A 20906-nucleotide genomic window follows, 5' to 3' on the forward strand; every position below is an offset into this window, starting at 1 on the left:
AATCAAGTAACTTTCAATTTACGATAAGTACAGTTTCAAATTGCCAAGTGCGTCTCTTTTTCAATAGCATGGTTTCTCCATACTTCACCATGTGCAATATCTAATGCACACATTTCCCATTTAGGATATCACAATTCTGTGATATCGTAATTTTAATTGCTCAGGAAATAAATCCCTGTTCACAGCACATACGATTTGCAAGTCTTTTATCCTCACGGTCGCTGTCTTTGCTTGTCAAAACGGAGCCTTAATAATCCAAAATCACTTCGCTTATAATTGTGAATTATAACTTTTTAATTTCTTTCTTGAGGAGGGGTAAATATCAGACAATAAATCATCAAAAAAGGCTCAATCTAAAAAAAAAAAATAGGACGCCGTGCGCTTGAGTGTGGTACTTGCATGCTGTTAGCTAGCCAGTTAGAGCTCATGTTCTGTGCCAGAGCTCTGGGTGAGAATTCTATCAGTAATGGCGTAAGTGATGGTGATTTTCTGTTTTAGATAGAGTTTATATTTCATGTTAATTTTTGAAAACTGTCCAAATACTTTATGATTTCTTCATTGTGATTAATATTTAAGTTACATGTATTAATGAATACATTTTCACCGATTTTAGACTCTCCCAGAATGAAAGGAATTTTCTGTGGAGATCTGCGTTTTCAAAATAACTTGCGAAAAACTTAAGGTACATGAACCTACAATATTATGTACATAGCCTGTGGCTATGTGTCGGAATTTGAATAGACTGAGTAAGATATTGATTTCATTTCTTTAACATAATTCATATGCAATCCAAGTGCACTTCATAGTCACAATCACACACAAACACTCACCCACACCCGTGATTTTTTTAAATGTATTATTTGATCTGAATTCTCTTTCCATCTCTCCCTCTCTCCTTTATGTTTGTTTTATTCATTAATTTTATTTAGATTTTTTTTTTTTTTGGGGGGGCGGCGGGTTCATTGTTCATGGTTCATTAAAGATGAAAAATAAATAAGCCCATGTGTGTGTGGTTGTAAAGGGGATGTGGAGTGAGGGTGTCAAAACATAATCATTTAAATCTGATTTCTTAAATGTTTGAATAAGCCATTTGGGGCCTCGATTGGCTCAAATCTGAAGTGTGTGAAGCTGATTATTGTAAGGCCTGTAGGGCATTCCCTCACCACCAAGAGATAAAAAAATAATGTTCTGAGCTGTTAGGCGTCACAGTGAGTCTCGTAATGTCAAAAGGTAATTGCTGATATGCGATAAAAAAAGTAGCCCCATGAATTTGAAAATAACCCCAAGATATTCAGTGGTAGCCCCAATGTAAAAAAAAAGTAGCCCCTAAAAAAAAAAAATTAATTCCTACCCTGCCTCCCGAAATAGACGTACTATTATCCAAAGTTGATATAGATGATATTCACCTTCTCTAAAACATCGTAGTGATGGCGGAGGTAATCCTAAACTCTTAAAGGTCGCATGACTTCCCGAAAAAGACGCATTATTATCCAGAGTTGTTTACCATGATTTTCACCTTCTCTACATTGTGGTGATGGCGGAGTCCGTCGTGAACTTTTAGAGGTCGCGTTACTTACAGAAAAAGACGCACTACTATCCAAAGTTGTTTCAGATGATATTCACCTCCTCTACAACATCGTAGAGATGGCGGAGGTAATAGTAAACACTTAAAGGTCACATGACCTCTAGAAAAAGATGCACTATTATCCAAAGTTGTTCTGATGATGTTCACCTTCTCTTCAACATCGTAGTGATGGCGGAGGTAATCGTAAACTCTTAAAGGTCGCGTGACCTCCCGAAAAAGACGCATTATTATCCAGAGTTGTTTACGATGATATTCACCTTCTCTACAACATCGTAGTGATGGCGGAGGTAATCGTAAACTCTTAAAGGTCGCGTGACCTCCCGAAAAAGACGCATTATTAGCCAGAGTTGTTTACCATGATATTCACCTTTTCTACAACATCGTAGTGATGGCGGAGGTAATCGTAAACTCTTAAAGGTCGCATGACCTCCCGAAAAAGACGCATTATTATCCAGAGTTGTTTACCATGATATTCACCTTCTCTACAACATCGTAGTGATGGCGGAGGTAATCGTAAACTCTTAGAGGTCGCATGACCTCCCGAAAAAGACGCACTATTATCCAAAGTTGTTAAAGATGATATTCATCTTCTCTACATCGTAGTGATGGTGGAGGTAATCGTAAACTCTTAGAGGACGCATAATCAGATGGTCGTAAATATTACCGTGCATGTCAGCGTGCTCAACTAAATCTTATTTTCCTCCGCTTAAGATCAAAACATCATCGCCTTCTTGTTGTTTTTCTTCTTCCTCCATTTTTATCGTAGATCAAAACAAATTATCACCAATTATCATCATCTTTTTGTTCTTCCCCGATTATGTCGGAGATCAAAACAAATCATCTTCTCCTCCACCTCCCTTTCCGCTAATATCGGAGATAAAAACAAATCATGATTTTCTTCTCTTTTAATTGTTAATTGTTTTAATTGTTTCATCAGTTACGTCTTTTATTCAAAGAAACGCTTTCCAACATTTTTCTGTTCAACGATTCTGTATTTTTATTTAATCAATTACATCGACTCGTTCATTCCAAGTACCAATAGATCCCCTTTCCATCATTTTTCTCTTCATCAATTATGTTTTTTCATCAGTTACGTCAAAGAACGAATAGATTCGCTTTCCATCATTTTTCTGTTCATCAAATCTTTTTTTTTTCATATTTAATCAATTCTGTATTTCTATTTTATCAGTTACATTGTTCATTCCAAGAAAAAATTTATTCCCTTTCCATCATTTTTTTAGTCCCCAAAATTCTGTTTTTTGTTTTAATTGTTTCATCAGTTACGTCTTTTATTCAAAGAAACGCTTTCCAACATTTTTCTGTTCAACAATTCTGTATTTTTATTTAATCAGTTACATGGACTCGTTCATTCCAAGTACCAATAGATCCCCTTTCCATCATTTTTCTCTTCATCAATTATGTTTTTTCATCAGTTACGTCAAAGAACGAATAGATTCGCTTTCCATCATTTTTCTGTTCATCAAATCTGTTTTTTTTTTTCATATTTAATCAGTTACTTTGTTTATCCAAAGGACTGGTGGATTCGCATTTTCTGTTCATCAGTTCTGTGTTTGTTTTTTTTTTTCATCTACGTCTTTCATTCAAAGAACATGTAGATTTGCCTACCATCATTTTCTGTTCATCAATTCTGTTTTTTTTTAATCACTTGTATCCGTGGTTCATTCAAAGAACGAGTAGTTTTACTTTCCATAATTTTTCTATTCATCAAGACAGACATTGTACCTTGCAGCACTTAAGAGGATTTGAATAGTAAATGGAAATGATCAAAACAAATTTTCAAAGCCTTCATTTTCTGAAAATAATAAATTGTTCAAAAATGACGTGATAAGTAATTTTCCTATATTTCCAAATTTTCACAACATAATAAAGCACCCTATCAGTAGATATCATTTTCAAGAGACCAAACATTTTTATGGAAAGAGGGGTGCGATATTCCAAAGCTGGTACATGTATCATGTCGTAAAAAATTGTAATAGGCCTATCTGTATTTTGGTGTATTTTTGGGGGGTGGAAGTCTGATTAATTTTAAAAATATTGTGTTTGATATGATGAGTGTTAAGTCATATCTATTGGCATGCATGAATACATGTAAACTGATCATTTTATCCTGCTTAATGTTGCGGCATAGACCCCAACCGCCCTTCAAATATCATATTTTGTGCGAATAAATCTTTCATCCACCCAACTAATGTATAGTGAGTGGAATATAATGTGTACAACTTGTTATAAAGTTTCGTATATTTTTCTAACAACTGCGGATCGAATGCTGAGAGAGAAGAATATTGGGGAAAATGGGAAATAAAATGCAGAATCGTGTGCAGGACACGGAGAAGATGACGAAAAGGACAACTCCATATTCCGTATATACGTCCGACCGGGACATTCATGAAATTTTCTGTCCTTGATTTCTTTTACTTTTGACAGTCTGTGCACTGCAAAAACTGTGGTGTTAATTCAACACCAGTCCGGAATCTATATATGACCACACTAGATAAGTGTTAAAAAAACATCTGTCTGGTTTTGGACTAATTCCAAATATGCGTTTATACAACACCAATTATTATTATTAAATCAATTTAAATTAAAGGCGGTGTTGTTTCAATACTTCTTTCGTGTGGTCATATATTCCAGACTGTTGTTCAATAAACACCGCAGTTTTTGCAGTGTGTTCAGTTTATGCAAATGAAGTAAAACTTGAGAAAAAAGGGAATCGGACATACAAAAAGGTTGATAATTTTTTTGGAATTGTCCAAAAGGAAGGGAAATCAGAAAGGACCAGGTTCAGGACATGGCTAAGAAGTCGAAGAAAATTATAAGGAAAATAAAAAAAGAATAAACTACAAAAGAGGAGGAAGAGAAGAGGAAGAAAATATTTCGCACTGTGCAATGGTCTCAATCAAAATGAACGTCTCTTTTATTGCAGTAAACATGGTAAATGCGTTTGTTTCAGAACAATTTTGTTTTGGTGCCTTCTTCAAGATCTCAATTCACAAGTCGTAACGAAACTTATTTGAAAAAAAAAAAATTTTAGAAAAGGCAAGTATAACTCGTATCTTTCAAATGTTAGGGATGATTTCACGTCGTATATCATATTTATGTGATTATATTTTTACCTCACAACTCTTTACGAATACGAACCTTCAACAATTCTTAGATTATCATTTCTTATACCTCTTTACCATGCCGTGTGCTCCAAGATCCAAGCGAATGTCGTATTATTTCAAAAGTGAAGTATCCGAGTTTACGTTATAAATGATATCGATATGATATGATTTATACTTCAATACATTTTACGAATCCATATGTTGAAAACCTTCAACAATATTTCTAGATTATTCATACTTTTTATCAAGCCAGGGCGCTCCAATATCCAAGCGAAACTCGTATCTTTCGAAAGCTAATAATGATTTTTTAACTCCAATTTAACTCCAAATTCTTTACGAATATGTTAAGAACCTTCAACAATTTTACATTATCATTTTGTCTCACCTGCATAGCAGAGTGAGACTATAGGCGCCGCTTTTCCGACGGCGGCGGCGGCGTCAACATCAAATCTTAACCTGAGGTTAAGTTTTTGAAATGACATAACTTAGAAAGTATATGGACCTAGTTCATGAAACTTGGCCATAAGGTTAATCAAGTATCACTGAACATCCTGCACGAGTTTTATGTCACATGACCAAGGTCAAAGGTCATTTAGGGTCAATGAACTTAGACCATGTTGGAGGAATCAACATCAAAATCTTAACCTGAGGTTAAGTTGTTTTTGTCTCACCTGTGAAGCAGAGTGAGACTATAGGCGCCGCTTTTCCGACGGCGACGGCGGCGGCGGCGTCAACATCAAATCTTAACCTGAGGTTAAGTTTTTGAAATGACGTCATAACTTAGAAAGTATATGGACCTAGTTAATAAAACTTGGCCATAAGGTTAATCAAGTATTACTGAACATCCTAATAGAGTTTCATGTCACATGACCAAGGTCAAAGGTCATTTAGGGTCAATGAACTTGGACCATGTTGGAGGAATCAACATCAAATCTTAACCTGAGGTTAAGTTTTTGAAATGTCATCATAACTTAGAAAATATATGGACCTAGTTAATGAAACTTGGACATAAGGTTAATCAAGTATCACTGAACATCCTGCATGAGTTTCACGTCACATGACCAAGGTCAAAGGTCATTTAGGGTCAATGAACTTTGGCCGAATTGGGGATATCTGTTGAATTCCCATCATAACTTTGAAAGTTTATGGATCTGATTCATGAAACTTAGACATAATAGTAATCAAGCATCACTGAACATTTTGTGCAAGTTTCAGGTCTCATGAATAAGGTCAAAGGTCATTTAGGGTCAATGAACTTTGGCTGAATCGGGGGTATCTGTTGAATTACCATCATAACTTTGAAAGTTTATTGGTCTAGTTAATTAAACTTGTACATTAGAGTAATCAAGTATCACTGAACATCCTGTGCGCATTTCAGGTCACATGACTAAGGTCAAAGGTCAATGAACTTTGGCCGAATTGGGTGTATCTGTTGAATATCCATCATAACTTTGAAGGTTTATAGATCTGATTTATTAAACTTGGACATAAGAGTAATCAAGTATCACTGAACATCCTGTGCGAGTTTCAGGTCACATGATCAAGGTCAAAGGTCATGTAAGGTCAATGAACTTTGGCCATGTTGGGGTTTTTTGTTGAATAACCATCATATCTCTGTAAGTTTATTGGTCTAGTTCATAAAAAGTGGACATAAGAGTAACCATGTATCACTGAACATCTTGTGTGAGTTAGAGTAGATTTCAAAGTCAGCACTGCTGCTATATTGAACTGCGTGATGCAGGTGAGACGGCCAGAGGCATTCCACTTGTCATATATTTTGATCGGGCTAAGGTGCTCCAATATCCAAGCGAAACTCGTAGCTTTCGAAAGCTAAGAAACATGATTTTACGTCATAGATCACATGGATATGATTACTTTCTTCCTTAAAACTTTTTATGAATAATTATGTCAAGAACCTTCAACAAAATTAATAGATTATCAATCATTTTCATACGCTTTAATCCGACCAAGGAGCTCCAATATCCAAGCGCAACTCGTATCTTTCAAATGCCGAGTATGATAATTTCATGTCATAAATCATAGCTGACATGATTACGTCATAACTCTTACGAAGAACCATCAACAATTTCTAGATTATTTTTGTACCTTTTTATCAGGGTCTGTGCTCCAAGATCGAAGCGAAACTCATATATTTCGGAAGTAAATTTGAGAGATTTTAATCATATCGATATGATTATATTTTAACCTCAAAACTCTTAATGAATTTGTTAAGAACCTACAATTATTTTTAGATCATCATTAGTTTCAAGTCGTAAATGGGTGATTTCAAGTTCGGTGTTGACCTTTTGGTGTTGGTGTAAGGTCAATTTTTACATGATTATAACACCAAACATAAAATGAAGATGGTCCCGAAAAGTCAATCACTAGTTGTTGAGATGACTATAATGTGATCTGAATCAGTTATGCAAACTTGAATATTTTTTGGAGTTAGGGGAAGCAATCAAAATTTCAACACCAACACCATCAGGGCCGACACCGGACTTGAAATAACTCAACCAGATGATTTCCATTTCATAACTTTTTACAAATATGTTAAGGAACTTAACCATTTTATATATTATCATTTTATACCCGTTTGTGTCACGCCGGGATGTCTCTATTGTTCCGAAAATGCGTCTTTAATATTTCTTATCAAGAACATAAATTCTGTTCAAAATGTAAATGGACATCTGAAATTATGAAAGCCTCAAGACAATCTTAAAACATGTCCCACCTTATAATCATGAATAAGATTAAGAAGGGTTTCCTCTTTACAAAAAAAAACACATTTCGGATATTCATTGAATGATCTGTGAACGAAACACGCAATATTCATGTCAGAGTAAAAATGAATTAGCAATGAAAGTCGTCAATACAGTTACATTTCCACTTCAATCCTTTTTGTTCAGTTTCGCAAGGGTGATCATTCCCTTTAAAATCATTTCCAGTTGTTGTCTCGCCTTTTAAAGGTGCGCGCGCGTGTCTTGAAACAAGCTTGCGCATACTTCCATTGTGCAAAAACGCGCATCAAACCAACGGGATCTCGATGGAAGCATGGAAATCACGTTAGAAGCGGGATGAAAATCACGACCGCGCGCACGATAAAATCATGACTGAGCACGCTAGAATTTGCGTCGCAGTTTTGAGTTTCCCGCTACAAATCCGTTCAAATCCCGTTAGACCATCCTGCACATTTGCTAGCGTGTTTCATGATCCCGAATGCCAAGTTTCTTTTTCCCCGTAGTGTACGTAGTTTTTCACTTTGCCTATCTCACAGTGCGCGCACATTGCAGAAGCGCGTGCAAACACAGCTAGAGCGACAACACATGCAAATACAATGCATGCTGCGTCGTTGCGAGCGCGAGTATACCTCGCTGCTAACCCAGGGAGCTTCGGCCTGTGCCGGGTTATACCGACGGGCCGGACCTCCGTGGGTTACCGCGCTGCAAGTGCATTTGGTGCAAACGTAAGATCCAGCTCAACGATCGTCGGATTAATGGCCAAAGGATATAGTTTTCCGTGAAATTTTAAAGCCAAAATTACAAATTTAGTGTGTGGAAACTAGATACTGTCGCCAATGCGTCGTTTGGATTGTGAATGTGAGTTGTGACTGTGATTCCAATTTTTATACAGACAGTGGGCAGTGACTGAGTACTGGTACCTAGCCCATTCACGGGTCGGAGCTCCCTGGGTTAGTGAGTACCGTACCGGTGCATTTGCAATTGCATAATTTAACTTCTAAGTTCATGTGTAAGTTACATATGCATTTAGACTGTTAGTCTGTTTTCGTGAAATAAAGCCAAAATTATTTAGAAATACAAGGAGTATTCTGAGAAATATCCAGTTGTTATTTTAATGGAAATACATGTTTTTTAAGTCAAATAATTTGGTACAATTTCATGAAATGAATCCTGTTTATTTTCCTGTTTCATGTTTCATTACACTGGGACAAAATTAAGATATTTTTCTTTGTGGACAGGCAAAAGGCACTTCAAAAGTGAAGGAAAGTCCCCCATTTCATGTTCTAAAATTCCAAAAATTTCTAACCGTGGCTGGGGGCTACCCCCAGTCCCCCACACCCTTCTCGCGCAAAATGTCACACGCTCGTTACTCTGCGTGAAAATTGGATTCCTCTTTTTTTTCCCTAAAGTTGGCAAGTATGGACTTGTGTTTCTGAAATTGCAAAACGCCCTTTGCACTGACAAGTATTCTTATGATGGATTCTTTTGCAGAGATATTTTAGACATCAGCTATTTTGGATGAGTATTCATATGAATTTCTAGTTAAAGTAAAATAGTAAAAGCTATAGCCTATTAACCTCAGGTTAAAGGTCACCAAAGGTCAACAAAATAAAAATGTTATAATGCTGTCTTTTAGTAGGAACATACATGCATACATTACATGTAATGTTTGCTAAAAATCAATATAAACTACTTTTTTTCTTTGTAGGTGTTCAATTGCTTTAAGTCACTCCATAGCATTCATGTGAAGTCTGTCCTGATGCTTGTCAAATGATATTGAATCCAACAAATTTCAGGTAGGTGTGTTTTCTTTTCTCAAATAAGATGTAATAATCAGGGCAATAATGAAGTAATGAAATAATTCACCAACTCTCTGTGTTTCAAATTGCAAGCAAATTGGCACGCATTCAAATTGTTCCAAATATTTTGCATAAATTACATATTATATGGCTGTACATGTAGGTTACAGTACCTAATGGTGCCTCTTTCCTTTAAAGAATCATATTTCCCTCATCTAAACCAGGTCCAATATATGGTTTTCCCCTCAAGGCCAGTCAATATTATAAAATTGTTACTCCTTTCATAGGCATGTTATGCGAATGGTTAGAACAGTATAAAGCCATTAATATGTATTTGCAAATTTATCATTCATGATATTTCATTAATTTTATTGACCACATTTTGTTTTATTATTTTCACTGCAGGTTGTATCAACATAATGAATGTATTGATGATCTCTAATGGAAGAAACTATAATGTAGCTGAATTCATAATGTGAAGTAAGTGTAAGATGACAAGAAGAATTGCTCTATGTGTCATGTCTAAATTTCTATTCTGCATCTTTCATATTTATTTCATTCTCCCGATCTATGCAATCCTTTTAGGAACTAAACCACTTGATTAATCACTGACATACAGATGGGGAGGGGGGATCTTATCCCCCCCCCAAAAAAAAAAAAATTCTTCATGACCAACTAAGAAATAGTTTTGCTCTTTTGCTTTGCTTCCTCACAACTTAATTAATTTTATGTAATCATCTACATGTAACCTCCTAAAATTTTTGTAGCTCATTATGCCACAAACCTTCAAAGATCAATAAAAAGCTTTATCCAATGAGTATCCAGAATTGTGTGAACAGAATTTGGTTCATTCGGTTATTCAAAGGTCATTTCAGGCCAATTCACTTGCATTAATTATTTAAACAGTATGAGATCAAATTTAAAGATAATGGTTTTAGTGACTGATGTTCAACCCCAGCTGGTCAAGTCCACTCCTCCCTCCCCTCCCCCCCTCCCCCCCGGCTGTTAAGCTCACTCAATGCGTTTAATATGTTTTTAACCCTATCTAGGCCGGGGTATTTTCGGAGTTCATATGGCCGGGGGCCCCCCCAGGCCCCCCTTGAGATCTCGACCGCGCGATCGCGCCGAAAATTGGCACGCAGGTTGTCTGGGATATAATCTACAAAATTGTATAGTTATTTATTTTCATGCGAATCGTTAGTATGTAATTATGCTAATTTATGTGTAATTAGTATGTGAAATCATACTTATTCCTGTAACTCCATAAATAAAGCTCCAAATGTTCTATTTTTTGGCATAGAAACTCTTTTTTTATGTTTTTAGCAAGTATATTTGAAAAAATTGTGATATCAGATCAATTTCTTATGTATTATATTGTTTTTTGCAATTTCTTATGTATTTCTTTGTTTTTTAGACCTTTTTTTCATTGTTTTTTCAATGAAATTCGGTGGGGACTCTTCTAAGATCATAAACAGCATAAAATACATACATTAAGCCAGCAAAACTAAAAATAATCATACATTTTAATATGATTTTTGGTTGAAAAGACAAATTACATTGACTTTGTACACGAAATCACGTTTTTGAGTAATTTTTGATCTGACATGCACTACATAACGTTGCGTAATTTCGGAACCGCGAACCTGGGTGACGCAAAATTGGTCTCAAAAGTTGCGCAAGACTTGAAAGTAAAAAGTCAGCGAGCAGCACAGTAAAAAAAAAATTCGCGGCAAAAATATCGCGCGGCCTCCCAGGCCCCCCCCTCCCCCTGGCCTAGATAGGGTTAATGGTGCTGCTAGAATGCAATTCAATTGCTTATCAAAAATCACTATTATTTTTAAAGGTCATACAAAATATCAATTGAGAGTCATATACAGTATAAAAGAATACACATTTCAAAGTTTATTTTCAGAAATGTAGGCCTGAGTCATTATGTTATTTTGAATTTTTTTCGTTATTTATAAATTAGGCTTAATTTAAGGTTTAAAAAAAAAACCTTCACCAAAAGTTGATAAAATTTCATATTTTGCATCGTTAAATCCACAAAATGGTTAAATGTTTGCCGTATTTCCTAAGAATTGTTTTGATTTATTTGGAAACTAAAGAAACCAGTGGAAAATATTCAGCTCTTTATTGACTCTGATAAAGATCGGTTTATGATGTTAAAAAAAAATCAAAAGTGGAGTGGCTAAAATTTCACATTTTGCATCTGTAAGTCCATGAAATGGTACCGTAATTTATTTTCCATATTTCCTTGAATTTTTTTTAATTAGTTGGAAGCTATCAAGAAAATTAAGAATATTCTCCTCTCTCTTGTCTTTTCTTCATCATTTTATGATACACTCGGTCAATATTTTTTATTGTAGTCCCGCACGTAGACTTACCTGGGTTTTTTTCATGGTGTTGCAGCATTGATGGTTGATCGTATCGTTTGATCGTTTTACACTTGGTCAACACCATGATTGTCTACATGTGGGCCACAATAATAAAAAACATTTAGCGAGTGAAACATGATAAATCAGAGTAAAGAAAGAGAGTCAAGAAAGAGCTGAATATTCTTCATTTTTTCAGTAGTTTCCAACTAAATCAAAACAATTTCAAGGTAATATGGAAAATAGATGGCCATTTCAAGGATTTTTGCAAGATGTGAAATTTCAGTCACTTTTGGTATTTTTTTTTTTTTGGGGTGCATCGACAAATTGCTCAAGTAGCGCATGTGCAGTCATTGCACACATAATATAATAATAATATAGGTGCTCAAGGCGCTCCTATATTACCCGGCTAAGCTAGAACGTAAGACGTGATGGCACAGTTTTTCGAACGAGGTAACTGGCGATAAATTATTGGTAATTGGCGCTGATTTTACATCAGTTTCCACTGTTTTTTTTTTTTACTGGTCTGACATAATATGAAAGATAGTTGTGATTAACTAAAAGATATTGAAATTTAGAGGTTCTATTGATATTTTATTTCCAAAACAACCACTTGCCCGATCGGGCAATGGACTTCTTGCCCTCACGTCATTTTCACTTGCCTTGTGCAAGCGGGTTTGTGGCGCCCTGACATGTATATTCATTATTGACGAAAACAAAGAGAATGTTCTATGTATAATGTTGCAAAATTACTGCTATTTTTAATTTTGTAATGCAAATATGGATAGTTACATACCTGGAGCATTCCTCTTGTATGCTTGATTTACATGTATTTTTGAAATAATTATTGTTTTAAAATGTAAATTGAAAATATTTATTTTTGTTTATTTTACCTTGCAGATTGACGGTTTTTTGCCTGTGTTGATAGTACAGGCTTCATGCCAAAATGGATGGTTCAGAGTTATCAAGCTGCTTTCAAGCAAGTGAACCTCATCCTAGAAGCCCAATATCTCTGCCAGTGTCTTCTGAAAGTCTTGACAATTCGGCAAATCCTCCCATTAATATGGAAAAAATAAAGCCAGATGAGGACCAAACAGAATCAACTCACTCACTCACAGCAACTGCTCAGATGCAATCAAAACCAGGTCAACAGATGGAATTTAATACAGACACATCTGCACGTGACCAAATGGGTTCTAATGAAACAGTTACTCCAGTTGATTGGAAAGCAAAATCCAGTGAAACCCACCATGCAAATGATCAGATTGTCAATGTCACAGCACATGCTTCAGATAGAGAGACCAAATCTGATCAACCAGACATTGTTGCTGACAAAGGAACTCGTAGTGAAGCTCTTACTTCTGTGGTCAGTGATATAGCACAAAATGCAGATAGAGAGATTGTTTATCACACAAAGGTTGCAGATAACATGAATACTGATGCTTGTGACTTGATAGATGAACAGATGGCCCATGATGATATTGCAGATGAATTAACCAAGGCTGATCAACCAAAGATTGTTGATGAGAAAGCAAATTCAGATGAAGCTAACAAAAGAGATGAAAAAATAGTCCATGATAGAGAACAAATAGCAGATGAACCCACCAAATCTGATGAATCTGTCATTGCCCTTGAGACAACAAAGCATGATGAAGCTCAAGTTCTTGATGAGAACACTTTGTCTGATGACTTACTTATTGCTGATGAGGAAAAAAGATGTAATGAAGATAACACTGATATGGTCCATGATACAACACATCAAGATGATGCTGGAAAGACTAACTGTCAAGTAAAAGATGGCCATAATACAGCACATATTGCAAACAAGGAGACAATTTCCGATCAAGCATGTATTGTGAAGAATGCAGACTTATTACATGTAGCAACTAATCATGATCATTTAAATACCCAGAATTCCAGTGATGTAGCACAGATTGCAGTAGAAGAGACCAGATCTGATGAGCCAAACATTGCTGAGAATAGAGACTATGCAGCTGTTGTCATGGAAGATGATCAGATGGTCCGTGATGCAACATATGATGCAGATGAAGAGACAAGGTCAGATCAATTACACATTGATGAGAAAACAGATGATAGATTAGCAGGCTTTAAAGATTACCAGATAATCAAAGATACAGTGCAGAAATCTGAGACAAGCAGAACAGAAATGACTCATTCTATGGATAACTGCATTGCATATGAGACACTACAGAAAGCAGATGAAAAAATGGAGTCAGTTGAATCATCTATTGAAGATCACCAAATAGAGTCAAATACAGCACCCATCAGGTGTGAGAGAATGGATTTGAAATGTTCACAAAGTTTATGCAACAAGATGAAATCCAACCCAACCTCCTTTATAGAAGAGAAAATGGGATCTGATAAACATCTCAATGCACTAGAACCAATGGAGTGTGATTTACCTTTCATTACGAATGATAATAGAGAAGCTGAGAACAATTACCAAGTAATCCATGATAGCACTATAATTTCTAAGGTAGAAGGAACATCTGTGAGACCGTGTGTTACAGATGACCAACCTGAATGTACAAAGTCACTTTCTCCAGATTCTGAGACAGAATCATGTGGCATATTGCAAGTTTTGGATGATGAACTAGAAATCGATAAAAAGGTCAGTCATGCTGTAGTAGCAACTAATACAAATGGTGAGCGTGAACTTGATATTAATGCACCCTTAGATAGAGAATCTGTTGGAGGAGGCATTGTTGATGATTGCATGGAATGTGATACAGCATCTGTTGCAGAAGAGCATGAAGAAGCATACAAACCTGGAATTATAAATGAGACTCAATTTGCAATGAATGACTCAGAGTCTGCTGTGCCATGCCACTCTGATGAGCGGGCCAAATTTGATTTCAGAGGAGGGACAGCTTCAGATAAAATCCAAGCTACAACTGAGATGGAATTAAATACGGTTCCTCTTTCTGACTTGAATTCAGAAGAGGAGGCTTTTAGGGCAATTGCAGATGCGATACCTACCAAAGAATCTGATGACGTGCCTAGCATGGATGATCAATGTGAACTGAAATCTGGAAATAAACTTTTGGTAGCAGAGCCAAAAAATTTAGTCAGTGTTAGTGTCACTAAAGATAATCTGATGCCATCATATGCAGATGAATGCTCTGAATCCAATTCTTTACGAATTCCAATTGAACAAGTGGAAATGGAAAGTACACTTGGTTTAGTCGAGCAGATCAAATGTGGTATATCTCAAATACCAGTTTTACATTCAGACTCTGGTACAGCATTTATGACTCCACAAAGGAAATCAGAGGTACAAATAGACACACAAGGAGAATCTGATGGACCAGTAAAAGACTCACAAGCAGAATCTGATGACCCAGTGATAGACATACAAACAGAGTCTGAAGGACTAGTGAAAGATACAAAAACAAAGTCTTGTGAACTAGTGATAGACATGCAACCAAAATCTGATGGACAAGTGAAAGACACACAAGCAAAATCTGAGAAATTGGCGATGGGCACACAACCAGAATTGGATGGAGTAGTGAAAGACAAAACAGCAGAATCTGGTGGACAGGTGATAGACGCAGAATGTGAATCTGATGGACTGGTGATAGACACAGAATATGAATCTGATGGACTGGTGATAGATACACATGAAGAACCAGATAGACTAATGATAGATCCACAAGCAGAATCTGATCGACCAGTGAGAGACACACAGACAGAATCGGATGAACAAGGGAAGGATACACAGGCGAAACCTGATGAACTAGTGATAGACACACAAGCAGAATCTGATCGACAAGTGAGAGACACACAATCAGAATCTGATGGACTATTAAAAGATACACAGGCAGAACCTGATGAATTGATGATAGACAATCAAGCAGAATATCATGGAAGAATGATAGACACGCAATCAGAATGGGATGGACTAGTGATAGACAGAGGGTATGAATCTGCTGGACTGGTGATAAATACACAAGAAGAATCTGGTGGGATATTAATGAACCTACAAGCAAAATCTGATCGACCAGTGGGAGACAGACAAACAGAATCTGATGAACTCCTGAAAGACCCACCAGCAGAACCTGATCAACTAGTCAAAGACACACAAGTAGAATCTGATGGACCATCAAAAAATTCACAAACAGAATCTGATGGACCAGTAAAAGACACACAAGCAGAATCTGATGGACCAGTGAAAGACACACAAGCTTCATCTGTTGGATCCTTAAAAGTCCCACAAACAGAATCTGATGGACAAGTAAAAGACTCACAAGCAGATTCTGATGTACAAGTGAAAGACACACAAACAGAATCTGATGACCTAGTGATAGACATACAAACAGAATCCGATGGACCAGTGAAAGATACAAAAACAAAGTCTTGTGATCCAGTGATAGACATGCAACCAAAATCTGATGGACTCTCGAAAGACCCACATGATGGTTATCAAAGATTAGCAACTCACAAAGAAGGTGTTTTACTAGAAAGTACACAGATTGAAGGTAATGAAGATGAGTCTGCAATAGTAATACAGGAACAACGCTCTGTAAGACAAGTGGCTGCTTCTCAGATTGTAGACTCCATTTTAGATAGGCCTATGATGGAAGTATGTGACAGAAAAAAAGCAAATAGTGATATCAGCAGTAAAAAATATTCTCCTGTCTCTATCGTGGATTTGAAAGGTGGTTCTGCTGTTATAGATCTTATTCCCAATCCAAGATTTGGGTTTGAAGGTGCTGATTCAGCGAAAGCTCTTATGAATTATTGTCATCAGAATTCGAAAAGACCATCACCAGAAAATGTAAGAAGTAACGCAAAGAAAAAGCTAAGACTCTCAGAAAATCATGGAACACTTTTTGGAACCCAGGATAGCTCAAGTGAGAATAGAAATGTGGATAAACAGTGTTGTGACCAGATACTGCCAACCACAAAGTCTAATGGTACAGATAGAGTTACAACAATTGCCAGAATTCAAACTTTTGAAACTCATCCAAAATTCATCAAAATGGTGGTTGATACTAAATATCAAGGATCAACTTCTTCACAATCCTCTGGTTCACTAGTGCAGAAGACATCTGCCAGTGTACCCAACATGTCAAGTTCAACAAGGCAATTGTGTCCTCAATATATTGATGAAATGGCTGTACCAAATATATCAACAGAATCTGTTCTTCCACGTACCAATGTGAGCACAGTCCAAAATCCAGTACCACCATTGCCACTACCGACTGGTTTTAACATTGTTCCAGTGGCAACAACACCCTTTCTTCCCACTCTGCAATATAATCTTCCAATGACACAAGTCCAAACAGGTATTAGCAATGTGCCAGTTGTGTCAATGCCTCCACTCACCAGTTTAAGCACTGTACCAACCAATTCCACTCAAATGAGTTCTGCATTTTCAAAACTAGGAATGGCTCTCTCCTCGACACCCCAGAATATTGATACAGTTGCCCCACTGCCATCAATTTCTGTTCAGGCTAGCACAAGAACTGTTTCAGCATCGTTGGACTGTAATTCTGCAAGAACGCAAACTGCATACAGTTCTATGAAGGTGCCATTACAGACATCAGGAGATACAGTTCAACCGCTTAATAAGCATCAGGTTGCACCAATCAGTGTATATCATATTGAGCCAGCAGTTAATCCAATTGCATCTATGCCCCCACTTGGCAGTTCAAGAATTCCACCAACCAATTTGACACAACCAAAATCCTCATTTTCAACTGTAAGATTGGTCCTTCCTCCAAAACTCCAAAATGCTGTTTCAGTGGCACCAGTACAGTCAATCCCTGTACAGACTAGCACAAACACTGTTTCAACAGTATCATCAGAATGGAAATCTTCAGGTCGGCCTTATGCATACAGTGCAGTGAATGTACCGCCACCAACTCCAGGAAAGGCAGTTGAACCACACTTGGAGTTTCCAATAGAACCAATCAATGGAATTGAAGCTGGGGCAGCAGTTAATCCACATTGTCCTGGAATTGTCCATCTAGGGTATAATCAATTACCCCCTAGTCAAAGGGATCAGGTTTTAACACCCTCCTTCTCTACGTTGCAGAATTGCCAAAGGCATGAAGGAAAGCAATGCATTCAACATGCATCAGCTTTAAAGCCCTGCATTCCATCAACCATCTCAAATCCTCAGTCATCTGTTCAAAATGCATTCTCGCTATACCAACAAGTAGCAAACGCCACAGTCCTTCGTCAAGTAAAAAGTAAGCCTAACGATCCCTCTCCTGTAACCAGAAAGAACCAAGTTCAAGAATGCTCACCAAGTATTAATAAGAGAGCAAAATCTACAGTGACTTCTGACCATACTCCCAAGTCTTCTTCACATCCTACTGCATCCTCTAAGATTTCAGCACCAACTACCCAGGGTTCCATGAAAGTTGAATTTACTACAGTCAAAATAGCGGTGCCAACCACTATGCCTGCATGGGTACTTGTGAATCCACATAACTTCAACACAACTTCATCTTCACATACTCCAATACTTGCTTCATCTCACACTCCCCCTTCGTATGTTGAAGCACATGTTCCAAGAGCAATTAGTACTCCTCATACTGTTGAAGACCATACCACTATGACCAGAGTTCAATCGCATATATCCCCTGCTCCTCGTGAACAAGCCATTGTTAACAAAGCTAGTATGAAACGACCTTGTGAGAATGTTGGAGGAGATCAAAGCAAGAAGCCACGACAAATGAGTGAGGGGGAAATCCTTGTGGAGAGACTGCAAAAAGTATCAGCTCATATGCTCTATGTAGTCTTGGAATTATTGCAGTTTGTTACTGCTAATCGGTATAGTCCATTGCACAATCCAGCAGTCTGTGATCTGACGTCTGAGGAGCTGAGTGCGCATGGTGTGTTGTTAGCAGCAGTATATGGTCAAAAGTTTCATGATACGTTAATGGTCAAGAAAATCATTAGTGAAATAGCTGATTTACCAATCCACAATATTGGTGAAGATGAACCCAGGAGAGTGCAAGAAGCAGTTGATTCTTTGAGTGATATAGGATTGGCTAAGACAGAGAAATTGAATAGGCTCTCTCAGGTACTGTTCTCTGACTATGAACGGGCTTTCTGCAGTGCCACTGGAAAAGCAGGCTTCCCACCATTCTGCAAGTCAAGGATGTTTGTCCTACAGCATGCATACTTACTTACAATTGGAGGAAATGCATCCAAACAGATTTCAGAAGGAGAAAGGATGAAGCAAGTTCTTGATTCAACAGCCAACCTTTTGAGGATGCAAATGACACAAGAAGGAGGGTACACAGATCTACAGCGAGTCAAAGATTGGATGAATAAAGAGCAAGAACGAGTGAAAACCATTCTCTGTGAACAGCAGAGGGAACTTGCTGAACAAAGGAGAAATGCTGGTAAGTTGATAAGTTATTCTTGGTTGTAAAATGTATATTGATAAGTGTGTGATGGGTAATGGTAGAAGACTTTCTACTGCTTCTACTACCATTAACCCTTTAACCCCAAAACGGGGAGGGGGGGAGCACGGAATCCACCCCCTCGACATTTTTTTATCAATAAACGCCGGTCACCGACTTTTTACTTTCATGTCTCGTACAACTTTTGAAACCAAATTTGTGATGCTCGGGTATGCGTTTACAAAATTATGCAACATCATGTAAGTGCATGTCAGACCCAAAATTGCTCAAAATGGAATTCATGTACAAATCCAATACAAATTGTGTATTTAGCCAAAATTCATAAATGTATCATTATTTCTTCTTTACTGATTAAAATTAATTGATTTTGTCTTGTTTATGATCAGAATAAGTCTGCAACAATTTCCATCAAAAAATAGTAAAAATCAAAAAGTAAAAAACATAGAAATAAGAAATCTAAGAAAACAATAAAATAAAAAGAAAAATTGCAATACCAATTTTTTTTATGTACATTTGATCAGAATCCTACAAAGAGTCTGAATGAAAAAAAATTAGCAATTTTGGGGCCATAATAATTTAATTAGAGCAAATGTTTTATTTCATGCATGAATTTGCATAATTCATTCATTGAAAAGTCTTTATTTTTTTCAAAAAAATTAATCACATAGCCTTGTAGATTTTATCGCACACTACTACTATGCAAATTTTTGCGACGTTCGTGCGATCGCAAGCAGAGATCTCAGGGGGGGCGGATTAAAATCATGACCCTCACCCTGAATTATGAGCAGATATCAAGCTTACCAAGGAGTACATGTCATATGAAATAATGATCACTTACTGTTATGATTCAAGCCAATCCATGTCAGCTGTACATTACTCTGCTGATACCCTTTCTGGCGTGGCTGATGTTGTTTAGCTACCCATACTCAAGATAATCTCGAATCCTGTCTCAGAATCACTAATTTGATGGCAGAAACCTCAACAATACCTTACGTGTAGTATGTATACGACTCGCCCTGCTTTATCGCATGAGCCGATTTGGTAGGGTAGGATATTTTGGTCAGACTAGAGGCGCCGCTTTTCTGATGGCAGCGTCAACATTAAATTTAAACAGAAGGTTAAGTTTTTGTTTTGCCCACCAGAGGTGAAGGTGATACTTAGGAATCCAAATGTTGTCCGCCGACTGTCCCTCACAAATCTTATGATACATACCTCCGCAACCGTAAGTCACATTTTAACCAAACTTGTATGGTAGATGGACTTGGGGGACCTGCATGTTATGCTGCAGTCGGAGGTCACATGGTAAAGTCAGAGGTCATTTTCAGGTTGACGTTAAAGTTTACTTGCAAGACTCTCTTATGATGCCTAACTCTGCAACCGTAAGTCGCTTTTCAACCAAACGTGGATGGTAGATGAACTTTTGGGACGTGCATCTTATGCTGCAGTTGGAGGTCACATGGTTAGTTCAAAGGTCATTTTCAGATCAACGTTAAAGTTTAAATGCAAGACTCTCTTATGACACCTTATTCCGCAACCATATGGGTCATTCCATGCCAATTCACCCAATGAAAGTACAATTTTGCACCCGACCCTCTCGGAATTCGTTGTAAATTGGTATACATAAAATTCACCATGGCCCAAGCACAAAACAAAAAAAAATAGTCAAATCGGTCCATCGGTTCTCGCGCTACAGCCCGCCCTTTTCTCCTTGTTTTGACAAAAATGGGTGTGACCTTCAACTTTCAATGGCCATTGTGTCGTAACGTGTTGACCAATTTTCACGAAACTGGTACCATTTAATAGGAAATTCACAGAGGAATCCAAAACATGCATCAAATAATGTATTGGAGCGATTTATAAGGTTGTGACCCTTGACCTATT

At 37.1% G+C, this 20906-nt stretch overlaps 1 protein-coding gene across 1 annotated transcript in view; it reads left to right on the forward strand.

The window, feature by feature from the left end:
* The window catches only part of LOC121410229, a 54394-nt gene that overhangs the window by 16702 nt on the left and 16786 nt on the right, over positions 1-20906 (forward strand). Inside the window, exons 2-4 of the mRNA XM_041602169.1 lie at positions 9160-9247; positions 9656-9730; positions 12523-19004. Of these exons, the coding sequence (XP_041458103.1) occupies positions 12569-19004 (6436 nt within the window). The 5' untranslated portion in view covers positions 9160-9247; positions 9656-9730; positions 12523-12568. The remainder of the gene's footprint in view (positions 1-9159; positions 9248-9655; positions 9731-12522; positions 19005-20906) is intronic.

This window comes from Lytechinus variegatus, chromosome 3 (genome assembly GCF_018143015.1).
Source record: "Lytechinus variegatus isolate NC3 chromosome 3, Lvar_3.0, whole genome shotgun sequence".
NCBI lineage: Eukaryota > Metazoa > Echinodermata > Echinoidea > Temnopleuroida > Toxopneustidae > Lytechinus > Lytechinus variegatus.